Source organism: Sitophilus oryzae, unplaced genomic scaffold, assembly GCF_002938485.1.
Source record: "Sitophilus oryzae breed Bouriz unplaced genomic scaffold, Soryzae_2.0 scaffold_1809_pilon_pilon, whole genome shotgun sequence".
Taxonomy (NCBI): domain Eukaryota; kingdom Metazoa; phylum Arthropoda; class Insecta; order Coleoptera; family Curculionidae; genus Sitophilus; species Sitophilus oryzae.
Window position 1 is genome coordinate 404,937 of NW_022146512.1, and position 15,257 is coordinate 420,193.

Consider the following 15,257-nt stretch of genomic DNA (forward strand, 5'->3'; position numbering starts at 1 on the left):
ACTCAGTAAAAAAATATATTATAGCTTATATCGCTAAAAAGCTTAAAAATGGCGCTTTTTATGAATTCATGGCCAACTATATTTTCCATTTAAAAAAACATGTCTGTGTCATATGTCAAAAATGACAGAGAAAAATGGCGTTAGAAAAAATCGGAGAAAACAAACTCATTAGAGATGTGATTATCTACAACTTTTTGTCTAAAATAGTGGAAAATGGAATTAGGGACAATTTTTAAAATAGCCAAAATTCGTTTTTTTTTTTAAATATCTAGTAAAGCTATGAACTTCTTCAAAAATCTGAAAGACGCATATTTATGAACCCACAAAACTGCAATTCTTTCCCCATTTAACCGACTCTCTATGTCCAGTAGTTTCCGAGATACCCACAGAGAACATAGTAGGAAACTCACCCTGTATTAAATGTTAACAGTATAAAGATTCATTCAGAACCTTGAAATCAGTGGAATAAATTAGTGGTTTCAAGTAGTCGTAGAAGTTTGTTCACCTAATTTTAATGTAAGCATTCAGAACGTCATAATTAGTGGCAGTAATTTTCAATAATTGGAAAAAGTTAACAAACTTTTGACTTTTCTACTAATTATACTCAAAATTTGCGAGGAATGTTATTTTGGCCTTTGATTATCACCCGTCAAGAAAAATTTTGGTTAGATGGTTACTTTGAATAAGACGACTAAGGAAGGAGCATATCAAAAATCTTAGGTACACCGCGATGGGCAAATATGGCCGACTTAAATTCCGGTTTATCAGTGCCGTTCTAATTTTATTTAAAAAATGTAAAACTATGATGTAGGGTAGACGTGGGGTAGACTCAATAATTTGTTGTTTTATTTTACGTTGTGAATAAATGTTGGTAGTTATTAAAATTGTTATAAAAATATATAATTCTAATAAAAATAGATAAGTTATAATAAGTATTTATTAACACAAACATCCGATACGCTACTGAAGCAGGTAAGTCAAATTAACGATCAAAATTCTTTGACATCTGATCTTTGACAAGTAGTAAATAAAAGCTAAAATGCAAGAAAATATATAATTTAGTTAATTTAAGTGAATTTCATAAATGATCGGTTTACTACACGTATGTATATTATATAGTCACTTACTAGCGAAAAGTTGCTCCATTATTTCACTCAATTTTTGCCGAGATCTACCGCACGCTACACAACCAACTATTTTAGAGTCTTTTTCGACAAATCGCGATAATGTCACTGTTAATTTAAGTTCTGCCACAATTTCCATCTAGATTTACTACCTTTATACAACTATCAGTAGTAGAATAAATAATAAATAACATAAAATAAGCTCCGTAAAGACTGACAAATCCACAAAATTTTAAATCAAATTCAAATGTGTCAAATGAATCGTCCAACAGAACTGTCAAGGATCCCCACCCTAGAGAGCTTTTTCCGCCCACCATGCATGAATACTATGCATGAAAGGATGGTTAGAAATCAAAAGTTTATTGTTTTATAACTTTTATAAGCTAAATATTATGCTTTCTCTATAGATACAACAGACTACCTCAAGCTGTTGCTAGGATATTTTATCAATTTTAATTGTGTTTTTTAGACGTTGTGAATGATCGTAAACTAAAAAGTATAAAGCGTAATTGAAACCAATAATTTATTCCACTAATTGGGAGGTTCGGAATGAAGCTTAACGCTTAATAAAATAATGTTAGCTAACCTTTGCACTGAGTATGCCATTTCTTTTTCCGATGCCATCTTCTATCGTTCTAACGCAAGATTGACATGTCATTCCAGTAACAATTAAAAGAACTGCTTTAGATTCGTAATGGTCTCCTGGAATACTTTCTTCGTTATTGGTAATTTCTTTACAATCCCCTGTAGACGACACAATGAATTCATTTTCTGCACTTGTTTGATTTATTAGTGGTTCGAATCCTAATGAATCTGAAGTGGTCCTAGAAATTATATAAAAATATAGTAATCATTTCTAACATGGCGTGGAATATAAGTATATAGTCTCTCCAGTGAAAGAATAAATGACAGTGACAATTATTATCTGTCATTTTAATTCAAAAATACATTGTTTATTTAACATGAATTGGAAGTAGAATGTCAAAATCGTATATTCTCTCAATCAATATAGTAAAAGGCATTTTAGGGTTTCAGAATATTATAGCAGGTCTAACTGGTCCCTACAAAATGTATAAACTCTGCAGGGCTTATAAATCCTATGATATATGTCTAGTAAAAATATACATACTGGGAAAGAACCTGATAACCACAAGCCGTCCAGGGAAATAACCTCTGCTGTGGCTGATTGTAATGACCCGATCCTGACCTCTCTGACAATGAAGGGAATTAGGATAAGACATACTCAAACGACGTGGTAATACTGATCGTTGGCAAAGACTTGCAAACGATCAGTGGAATCATGGAATCTGCTCTGAAAGCTGGAAGGGAAGACACTTGTATTTGCTAAGGAAACAAAAAATTTGGGGGGCTAGAGTAAGCAGCAGAATACAACATCAGCGACATTGGGAACTTTTCAAAGAGCTGGAAGTGCTTTAATGCAAAGAAATTATAAGAGGAAGGCTTGTACAACAATGCAGGGGTATCGGAATGGGCCCGACGCCTCCGAGTGAGAGATCAAACATGATCCCAAACCCCAGCAACATAACCTAACCTAACTTAACAAAAAAAATACAGATAAAGAAAGAAAAATACAAAACTCAAAATTTAAACTAATAACAAATTAATACCATCAGTATCGTGGTAAAATTCGTCCACTGGTTGGTGTTTTTAATATGTTTATAGTAAGCAAGGCGAACAGTTCCAGGAAGACCGTTAAATAGAGAGATATTGAGGAGTTCTTAACTTAATGTAGACTAGAATGTTAAATGGGACACCCTATATTATATAAGAAAAGTATTAGATATATTTTTTCTGATTTCAAAAATATTTCACACGTGCCTTTTCTTTTTATTAGTTTTAATTGAATTTAATAAAAACTAAAATTTACTTGCACGTGTAACTGGAAATTTATAAACATTTGTATACTTTTATCAAATTTCCATAAACTATTAAAAAGATAATGCATGTGTGGTATATGCTCGTGATAACTAAATATACTTCTAATATACAAGGCGAATAAAACAAAAATAGTTTATAACAATAACTGTGATATTTGACAGAGTAACTATTTTTAGTAACGCAAAAACTGGACTAAAAACGTTACAATTCATTCTAAGTAAAAAAATAAGAGATTTAAAGTCTGATAAAAGTGGGACAAAAGAAAATGCTAAAACACTGTACAGGGTGGACCATTTTGGTTGTTTCTATAGGGTATCTAGGAAACCGTAAGAAATATTCAAATTTTGATGCTGCAGTCTCGGGTTCTTTTTTTGAAAAAATCACAATGCCGCAAACGGATCGTGGCTATCTTGATCGGTTTCGAACTAAGGTTTCGAAACTACAGGAGGATTCTCAAATTTTGTACTTTTTGAAGATGTTCGATAGTTTGTTTATTTCAGCAACTACGCAAAAATGAATTATACATTCTAAAGACACTTTTCTGTGTAGAATGCAGTGACGTAGTCAGACTTTTTGCGAAAAAAAAAATTTTATTAGATAGTAACTATACTTCTGTTTTTTTAAATAGAACCCCCTGTATATTTTTAAATTTCCTGATTCAGCTTGGCATGGGCTTCTCGAAAATATATAACACTCTATATTTATTTTCACTATTAACTAGTAGTAGGAACTATCGAATGAATACTATCGAAACATTCGATAGTTGCAATTCATTCGAATAATTCGATAGCTAGTAAGAAAACATTCGTTGAAAACTATTCGAATAAAAATTATCGAATAGACGCGTCATCTGCCTTGAAATATTGTATTCTAGTAATTCGGCAGCAAAAACCATTCATTTATAAAACTCATTCATTTATGAAATTCATTTATTCGTCAGGATCGATTATATTAAAATATTAACTGGATTTTAGTTGTCGCCCGGCGACGTAGGTTTCTTTCCGAGAAACCCGACAGCAGTCAGTGACAATGCTATGAAAGACGGCGGCATCTTTGATTTTTTGCGGAGTAGATAAAGATAAGGACACATTATTTTTTTTATTGAGGTTTGACATTATTTTTTTTATTGAGGTTGGGCGCTGTTGCCATATTTTAGTTAGTTAGGGATAGTATGTCTATATATTTTGCATTTTTTTTATTAATATTCTGTTGTTACACTGCAATAATACTTTATAATAATATATTATATATATATAAATATATATAATAATAATACGTTATTTTGGATGTAGGAAAATGATTTTTAATGTTTTTAAGCAAAGACTGGTTTAATAAATAATAATAACAGTAATAATTTGTTATACCTACTAACGACAAAATTTAAAATCATTTAATATAATTTTTTTTTAAGTAATGGCAAAATATAAACAACAAATTAGATGTCAAAATTATTTATATTAGATTCTATTTAAAAATAATATAGACTCTAAATTTTTTGGCAACGGTTGTTTTTTAAATAATAATAATTACAGAACTAATTTGTTATATTAACAACAAATTTTAAAATCATGAAATATCAACATTTATTAATTTTCTAAGAATGCAGTGTAATGGAAGGAAAATATAAATAAAAAATTAGAAATCAAAATTATTTATATTAGGTGCTTTATATTACTATTTAAAAATAATATTACTTACTTTTAATGGCATTTACTTAAAAAAAAATGAAATATTTCTTCGCAAAAAACTACATGTAAGAGAATTAGCATAAACAAAATACAAACATCGTTAACTTTTTTTTAAAATTGGCACGTGTAAAACTTTCAATTTAATTTTCTCACCCCATAGTTTGAGTTCGATAACCCCCCATTTACTTAACCACATTACTTAAATATGATTATTATAAGTTCAACTAATTCATATTATTAAAACATCTAAAATACAAATATCTATTTTTAAAATTAATTGTAAGTTCATCTCATCTCTCTTAAAGATTGCTACTTGTCAAAATTTTCCATTAAAAAATATCGGGCTACGTAAAATCACAAAAATTTTCGGAAAAATGTTGCCCACCTGTAACGGACACAATCGTCAATTAAAAAAAAAATACTATTTTAGTATTTTAAATATTTTAATAAACGCTAAAATAGCACAGTATTTATACGGCGAAGTTATAAAAATTTGGAAGAACTAATAATGCACTGACGCACACAAAAATCAAACGGATACTAAATTTCAATTTCATTTATCAAAAGCATTCATCGATAGTCGTGGCTCAACGATAACCATTTAGTGGCACGGCGAGGTTGTCACATATGCTTTAGTATACAAATGAATGAATGATTTTATTCGAATAAAACCATATTCGATAGTTGAAATCATTCATTCAGTAACCATTCGATAGTCTAATTCATTCGATAGTTCCCATCGCTACTATTAACCTCAACATTTCAAATTTTTCTTAAAATATCCAGTTAGAAGTAGGCCGCGACGAGTAACAAAGTAAACGGTTGTCATGGTGATCGGGACATACCTTTGATGGATGCGTGACATTTAATTTCAATAGATTGAAGTGTGTGTATTTTAAATAATAAAAAAAATGAGTAAATTTGAACATTTTGAGAAATATAATTTGTTAGACTGTTATATTGAGTCTAACAAACATAAGCAAATGGCAGCTGATTTATATTTTTAGCGCGGGCAGTCAAACCCAGCCATTTTTAAAAGGTCAGAAAATAGTTTAATCCTAGCCACCTAGGTCACCTGATATCAATCCCTTGGACTTCTTTCTCTGAGGCTTTCTGAAAAACGAAATTTATCGAAATGCAAATAGAACATTAGAAGAGACTCCGTCTAGATAATAATGAGCAGCAGTTTGAACATTTAATGTAGTCTTTGTGTTTTTATTTTTTATATTAACTAAGCCCAATTGAAGTAACCTGTTGAGTTTGTATTAAAATATGTTCTTTTGTTTCTGTCACACTTATTTTTTATTTGCTTCGTATTGTTCGAATTTATTTAATTGCTAATACACGGATTAATTTGAAAGTAGATATTTGCTTGTTTCCTTTAATACTCGGCATGACCTACCAAGAGGAATGTCAATATCTTTAAATAAATTGGATTTTTAAAGTTAATAGTGAAAATAAATATATAGTGTTATATATTTTCGAGAAACCCATGCCAAACTGAATCAGGAAATTTAAAAATATACAGGGGGTTGTATTTAAAAAACACAAGTATAGTTAATATCTAAAAAAATATTTTTTTCGAAAAAAGTCTGACTACGCCACTGCATTCTACACAGAAAAGTGCCTTTAGAATGTTTAATTCATTTTTGCGTAGTTGTTGAAATAAACAAACTATCGAACATCTTCAAAAAGTACAAAATTTGAGAATCCCCCTGTAGCTTCGAAACCGATCAAGATAGCCACGATCTGTTTGAGCCATTGTGATTTTTTCAAAAAAAGAACCCGAGACTGCAGTATCAAAATTTGAATATTTCTTACGGTTTCCTAGATACCCTATAGAAACAACTAAAATGGTCCACCCTGTACAGTACAGTGTTTTAGCATGTGAGTACATATAATTTAAAACAATTATCGAATATCAATAAAATAAGATTTAAGCTTATTTTTTTATAATCAAGCTGGCTTTGGATTCTGAGAACGAAATTCGATATCATGAAATCTTCTGTGGGAATCTTTTATCTGTCAATATCCAAAGACCTCTTGATTATAAGCATTTTTAAATTAAATAAAGAATACAAAACTGGTTTAGTAAAAAAATCTTACATTGCCTCATCTCCAAAATCTAGTAACAATGGCACTTTATCCATTTCATTAAAAACTACCTAAATTTATCAATAAAAATTAAAATATATTGTGAAATACGAAGAAAAATGTATATTTAGTTTTATATTCGCGTCGAAAGTTTACTGGAAGATAATTTACTTGAGATACAGGTTCAAATCAGAAGGGAACTGAAACTGATAACATTTTTAGATAAGCCTAAAAAATCATATTATCTCATTTTAGTATCTTTTGATATATGTACGTATTTGGAAATGTGAAAGATATTTAATCCGTAGTTATTATTTTCTAAGTGTCGATAAAATACTGTATGATCGTAAAAAATGGCGTCCAGTTGGCGTCCAAATGGCAATCGATGACATTCCCCATATAGTTTTATATGTAATATAAAATGACAGTGACCTTTATTTCATAGACATCGCTGACGCCGTTTTTTTCGATCATACGGTACATTTGAATATTGAATCAAAATTATTTTTTGTTTACTTCTCAATTGAAATTAACCATAAAAATAAATTTCTCAAAAATCTTAAATTATTAATGATCATACAATAAACCTTTTTTACTCTTTACAAAAAGAATCTTAAATTGAACCAGACATTTGTAAAGCTAAAAAACATTTTTTAAGCATAAACGTTTTCAAGCGACTAAGGAATTTTATACTTTTTTGCCTCGTTTCTCATACAAAATTTAGCAATTTGTCACTACGCATACCAAGTAAGTATTGTACACTCAGATGCAAAAACAAAGCAACGGGGCATTTTTTCATCAAGTTTAAACTGTTAATTTTTTTGCTTTTAACCCTATTTTCATTAATTTTTTAACAAACTGTATATAAATCTGTCAACTTTAATTCATGAACTCAATTTTTTATAAACTTTAGTATTTGCCTTATTTTACAGGGTTAATAGAAGGCTTGTTTTTTACCTATTATTTTACCTAATTATTTCTTGAGTAACTTTTCCTAAAACATTAATTTTCTGTTAGAACTTTATTCAAAGGTTTGAATCATGTTTCCTGAGCATTTTGTTTTTTGACTCGTGTCAACAAATGCCGTGGTTAATTTTTAAGAGCGCAATGAACTTGCCACTAACTATTTGCAATTTTCTTAACTATAGTTACTTTATGATGTTATTTTTTAATATCACGAGGTGCGGACTTTGGTGACTATTGTCGTAATATTTTATCGACACTAGAACTCTATATTAATATTTAAAAAAACGTAAAAATGTAACGATCCAGGCTTGGTTTTAATAAATATTAGTAACACTAAAAGAACTAAAAATATGAAAACAGAAGAAGAAAGCACAAAAGCTTGTAAAAATACTCTAATACTTTGTATTACCTCCCCAGTTTGCTATAACCCTTGATTATATATAGACAAGGCTATAACAGTCTGTAGACGTCGGCGTCGGTTCATAATGTTAATGGGCTGCAAATATATTGTATGTTTTCCCATTTTTCTTCAAGGACCAAGCGAATGACCGAATGATCTTCAACAAGATCAATAACTTTTGCAAAATCTTCGACACTAAGAACCATATTCAATCGTACACAATAATCACCAAAGCCACCTCGTCATTATGAAGAATAACATCAAAAAGTAACGATAATTGAAAAAATTGCAAAATGTTTGTGGCAAGTTCAATCTGCTCTTGAAAATTAACCAAGGAATATAGAATCCTAAGGAATATGTTGACATGAGTCAAAAAACAAAATATTCAGGAGGCATGGTTCTGGCCGATAAATAAGAAATAATTTTAGGAAACATTTTTTGTTACCCACGAAATTATTGCACAGGCTGTAAAGATAGGATAAAAAAACAATTCTTCGATTAACCCTGTATAATAGCCAAATAGTAAACTTAATAATAAACCGAGTTTACGAATTAAAGTTGATATATTTATATACAGTGTGTTAAAAAATTCAAGGAAATAGAGCTAAAAATTAAAAAAAATTAACATTTTAAACTTGACCAAAAATTTTTCCGTTGCGTTTTTTGCATCTGAATATATAAATAAGAAAGCTACATAAAAACTTTATTGTATAATAATAATGCTAATGCTAATATTTTCTACGATTTAAAAATGATTTACTTACAATAACTTCAATTTTTTATACATTTTTGGGTAAACTTGTACGATCCGATTTACTATTTAGCACAACTCTACAACGCCATCAAACAATTTGAATAAAAAATTCATACATCAAAAACAATGAACCTTAAGTTCGGAATATTATGAATGAATTATTAGAGAACGAAAGGTAGCAAATCGTCGACAAATTCGTACCAATGAACAATTTTTTTGATAAGTGCACAGACACATATTGTTCCTTTATCACAAATTACTTTAGCAGCGCCATTGTATAGTAAGACATGATAAACATACTTGGAAACGATTATTTTGTGATTGTTGTTTTATATTCATAGTGCCAACCAATAGTTATTAGAATATCCTTAGTCTATTCTACACAAAAAATAATACAAGTCTACGAATATTCTACTAAATAGTCCAGTCGAGCTACCAAAATCCGTGTGTTATTAGTATGGGGCCCATAGAGATGGAGCCTATTTTTTATGATTCTAAATCATTTTTAAAGCGTAACGTTGAAATTAAGCGTGGAAGTTTTGGTCTTTGGTCGCTACATTAAATTATACCAGCAGGAAAAAAAATAAAGGTGTAAATCTAAATCATTTTTAAAGCGTAACGTTGAAATTAAGCGTGGACGTTTTGGCGTTTGGTCGCCACATTAAATTATACCAGCAGAAAAAAAATAAAGGTGTAAATAAAAATAAGATGTTTCCTCTCGGAAACGGTAAGTAACCAAACGACCAGTGAAGCCTCTACGGATAGAGCTAGTGGCTAGTTTGGTTTGGTTTGATTTGAAAATCTAATGCCGGGTCCAAACCACACAGACAAAACAGTGACAAGAAACAAAACAAGACAAAAACATTCATGTTTTACGACAAAGTTGTGACAAATCCAATACATTTCTGCAAAATTTTTGTCTCATTTTTGTTTTGTTTCAAAATTCGGAGACTTTTCAATGTCCCGTCATGGGGGTCGGTAAAGATCAAAGTGTCTATGTTTTGTTCGTATATTTTGCGACAAGTTGTCGGCGCCGTGTGGATGGCGTGTGTTGCCAACAGTAGAAGACCAGTGAAATCACACATGGTTAATAAAACTCATTCGCAACAACTAAACTTTTGGCTTTGTTGTACTTTTATCATTGCGGTGTGGACAATTTGTCTCAAGTTTGTCTTGTCAGAAGTCTCCATTTTTTGTGACAAGTTAGTATTGTTTTTGTCTCAAAATCGTGTTTATTTTTTGTCACCTTGGTCTGAACCTGGCATAAGAAACGAAAAATAGGCCATAAGAGGGCGCCATCATAAAGGTAGTTTTACCCTTCCCGTAATTTTTCTTGGTTTTTGTGAAAGTAAAATGTTAAAGCACTTAGCAAAACAGTCACCCAAAATCTCATTCTGTTTTGTCTTCTTTTATTTTGTATAAAGGTATTATTCCTGAAAAGTTTATATTTTTGGTGCAATAAAATTTTCCCTCGCAATAATGTATAAAAAATAGCTGCGGCCACTTTATTCTCGGAATCTAATTCAGAATATTAACTTAATCTGAGAACTAATTAATAGTTGGTTTTTCCTATTAAATCACATACGTCTATAACATACTTTATAAATTGCAGTTATTTATAGAAACCAGTTAAAACTACAAGGGTATGAAAAAGTGTTCTGATAATACCTATGGATAGTAAAGATATTTCAATAAGCAGAGCGGTACATTTTACACTGGTGAGCAGTGGCGGCTCGTGGTTAAAAAATTAGGTGAAGAGTTAAGTAAAAAGAGATACTACGTAAAGATATTTCAATAAGCAGGGCAATACATTTTACACTGGTCAGCGTTTTTGCGGCTCCAGTAAAACGCAGAGATGGTGACAACACACACTTTATACAGGCTGTTTCAAAAAACATGTGCCGTGGGAAGATTCCTCACATAAAAATAAGATGTATTTTTCATATCAACATAGGTCCTGTTCTGCTTTGTTTTGTATCTACAGGGTTAAAGTCTTTTTTTTTTCGATTTATTATAATTTTCTCCCAAGTGCTTTTAACGATTTGAATGAAATTTTCAGGGTAAAAGTTACTATAAGTGCGACATATTTTAATGCTAAAAAAGTGTCAACAGATTCACCAAGGACGTGCATATGAATTATCACTGGAATATTTTTCTAAAAAAACATGTGCGCCATTGAGTTTTTTAATCTTGTTAGCCAAATCGTGTAGACCGTTTAATGCCGATTAGAAGTTGTATCATGATACTTTGTCGATTTCAATATTGATTTATTTTTACACAAATGAAGAAGAAAATTACAGATAAAGGTTGTGAAGAAGTTGTCTAAAAATGTGCCACAATACGGATATACACTCAGATGCAAAAAAAACGCAACGGAGAAATTTTTGGTCAATTTTAAAGTGTTAAAATTTCTGTTATTTTTAGCCCCATTTTCATGAATTTTTTATCAAGCTGTACATAATTATATCAACTTTAATTCGTAAACTAAGTTTTTTATAAACTTTATTATTTGGCATATTATACAGGGTTAATCAAAGGGTTGTTTTTTTTTACCCTAATTTTAAAACAGCCTGTGCAATATGTGAATTTTTGTAATGTAAATTTTCCTAAAATATAATTTTACGGTTAGAACCATGACTCCTGAGCATTTTATTTTTTTGTTCATATCAATACATGCTTTGGTTAATTTTTAAGAGCGAAATGAACTGATTACGATGAATTTACAATTTTTTCAATTATTATTATTTTTTATGTAATTTTTTAATATGACGAGATGATTTTGGTGACTATTATCATAACGTCATATTACGCTGTATAGCATACTGTATACTAAATTAAAAATAAACGTTAAATACTAAAGATACAGTCCTGGTTTTAATAAACATTAATAACGATATCAGAACTAACGATGTTAAAGAAAAAATCTGTAATAATCAAGTATACAAACAGAAAAAAAATTGTAAAAAATAACCTAATACATTGTATTGCCTCTCTTGGTTGTAATAACTGCCTGTATACGTCCGTTCATACTGTCACTGAGGCTGCATCTATCATATTGCGATATGTTTTCTTATTCTTCTTTAAGGACAAAGCGAAGTTCATTTAATGAAGCTGGTAGCGCTTCGCGACCTTTAACCCTCCTGCCAAGCATTTCCCAAACGTAGAACATGATGAACAGTTCATAGCGGTTTATAGTTCACAGTAATCTCCAAAGCCGCCTTGTCATATTGAAAAACAACTTTAAAAAGAAACGATAATTGAAAAAAATTGCAAATTGTTGATGGCGAGTTCATTTCGCCCTTAAAAATCAACCAAGGCATGTATTGACATGATCCAAAAAACAAAATGCTCAGAAGACATGGTTCTGACCGTAAAATTATATTTTAGGAAAATTTATACACGAAATTATTGCAGAGGGTTTTAAAGTTAGGGTAAGAAAACAATCCCTCGATTACCCCTGTATACTATGTCAAATACTAAAGTTTATAAAAAACTGAGTTTACGAATTAAAGTTGATGTAATTATATACAGCTTGCTAAAAAATTCATGAAAATAGGGTTAAAAATAACAAAAATATAACACTTTAAATTTGACCAAAAATTTCTCCGTTGCGTTTTTTTTTGCATCTGAGTGTATATCCGTATTGTGGCACATTTTTAGACAACTTCTTTATTGTTAAGATTTTGATGGCCAAACATCAATAAAATATTCTTTATGTTTACACTAAATTTTCTCGAAAATAAAGACATAATCTAAAATTAAAATAGAAATAGATTGAAGTTTTGTGATTACAGTGATATATAATTTATATGGTTTTGTAACAAATTGCTCGCTATTTTATGGCAAATGCTGAAGCTCTGCAAACATTATCAAGCCTTAATCAGAGCACGTGTGTCTGGAATTTTGGGTGTTGTTTAACACGACAGGATCGTTCTAAGCCTTAGGCAGATTTCTGAAATATAATATCTATCTTACTACTTTAATTAATGAGTCATTCCAAAAAGGAGTTTTTCCAAACTGCCTTAAGACAGCAATAATTATTCCTCTGCATAAAGGAGGAGATAAAGATCAAGCTTTGAACTATTGCCCAATTGCTCTCCTGCCCACATTACCTAAGATCATTGAAAGATTGGTTATAAAAAGGCTTCTATCTTTTCTCCTTAAATATAAAGTACTTTCTACCCATCAATTTGGATTCCTAAGTAACAGTTGCACAAATGATGCTATGTTCGACCTTTTTAATAATGTATACTCTAGCCTGAATAACCATCACTCTACAGCTACAATTTTCTGTGATTTCTCTAAGGCTTTCGACTGTGTAAATCATATCTTAATTAACAAATTGCAATACTATGGATTCAGGGAAGTGCCGCTCGAATGGCTTAAGTCGTATCTTGGCAACAGAAGGCAGCTTGTAAGGATTGATACGTCTATGTCTTCTTGTAAGCCTATAGAATGTGGTGTCCCTCAGGGTTCAGTACTTGACCCTATTTTATTTCTGGTGTTTATCAACGACATTGCAAATCTAGACATTAGTGGTTTGGTTTGGACTATAAACTGGTTTGGACTATAAAATGGTTTGGTTGAACTATAAACCGTATTTGTCAAAAACTCTAACGTGATTGGTCGGGCTTAATAGTTGCCTGCTAGGGCTAGACACAAGTGCGCACCGGCGTCGGTATATATATATATATATATATATATATATATATATATATATATATATATATATATATATATATATATATATATATATATATATATATATATATATATATATATATATATATATATATATATAGGCGTGCGACGGAGTCTAGAACGCTCCGGGCGGTGCTGGAGAATTCTTAGCCGCTGTGTTCTCGAATTTCTAGGCTCTTCTAGGTCATATTAAAGCAGGACTGGTTTCCCAACAATATAATACTATATCCAGTGACTTACGCACCATTAAATCTTGGTGCGATTCTAATCTCCTATGCCTCAACATTTCAAAAACTAAAGTTTTGTCATATAAAAGTACTATACAACCTTTTGTACTTAATAACACCACTATTGACGTCGTGGACTCTGTGAGATTCTTAGGACTTGTTGTAGACAACTCGTTAAAATGGGACCTCCACATCGAAGCCTTATCAAAGGAACTAAGCTCTGCCTGTTTTGCGCTAAGATCAGTTTCTAAGGAACTTAACTCATCAACCTCTAGAATGGTCTATTATGCCCTTTTTGAATCGCATCTTCGTTATGCCCTTCCATTCTGGGGTACTTGCTGCGTGACAATATTTGATCGTATTTTCAAACTTCAAAAGAGAGCAGGTCGATACTTATTGGGACTAAACAGTAGAACTCACTGCCAGAATTTCTTTAAAAATTTCAAAATACTGACTCTTCCTTCCTTATTCATTTTTGAATCCGTTTGCTTAATCCGCAAGCACATATTCTCTATTCCGGAAAGGCCTTCTCACAACTATCCACTTAGGAATGCGAAGCACGATATTTATCTGCCAACCCCGAGCTCAGAACTAGTTAAGGGCTCAGTACTGTACAATGCCAAGAAAATGTACAATCATTTGCCTTCGAATATCAAGTCACTTTCATTCTTTCCCGCATTTCGCAAAGCTCTGAAATCATACTTACTGGAGAGAGACCTATATGCGGTAAACGACTTTTTTGTTGATGTTTCATTATGAACAATTTTGAATTTTAAAATTTTGATCATCTCACACACTGGTTGGTCTAGTATTTAATATTTAATATTTTATAACTCTTGATTTTATGATATATAACATTATTTTATCCATTTACAGTTTTTCTTTTGTAAAATTTTCTAGATACGCCTGTGTTCCGCAATATCCATATATGTTTTATTTGTAATTTTATGACGTAAATTTTTTTGAATTGATTTGTATTGTATGACATTTCTTTTATTATTTATATATTTGTTTTTGTGCTTTTTTGTTTTGTAAATGCTTTGTCGATGAAGCTGTTTTGGCTTGTTGTACAATAAAGCGTTGTTTTTTTTATTTCCTTCGGCCACACACCCGCTTTACTTGACCCCTGAGAGCAACCCAAACAGTACAGCATAACAGAACAAAATGTTCACAAATTTTTTGTGTAGAAAAAAATTAATACCTAATAACATATTTTCTTCTTTTTTACGTTTTACTATCATGTATAGTTTTTTTTTAATTATTATTAAATTATAAAATTTCATTTCAACTGCAAGTGCAGACTATGATTATAGCTCGTATTATAGTTAGATCATAAGAAAACGTACTTAATAATTCACTTCTCACCACTGTGGTAGGAAATATGTTGTATATTATCTTGTTTAT

The 15,257-nt window shown here is 30.7% G+C and overlaps 1 protein-coding gene across 11 annotated transcripts in view; it reads right to left on the reverse strand.

Moving 5' to 3' along the window:
* LOC115883099 (copper-transporting ATPase 1) overlaps positions 1 to 15,257 on the reverse strand; it is a 120,309-nt gene that overhangs the window by 76,426 nt on the left and 28,626 nt on the right. For 9 of the 11 annotated variants that reach the window (XM_030901386.1, XM_030901383.1, XM_030901382.1 and 6 more), the window contains one exon: positions 1,711 to 1,948. In XM_030901386.1, coding sequence (XP_030757246.1) covers positions 1,711 to 1,948 — 238 coding nt within the window. Of the gene's footprint in view, positions 1 to 1,710; positions 1,949 to 6,817; positions 6,972 to 8,935; positions 9,084 to 15,257 lie in introns of those variants that run through there. The other 2 variants (XM_030901388.1, XM_030901387.1) reach the window with 2 other exon arrangements.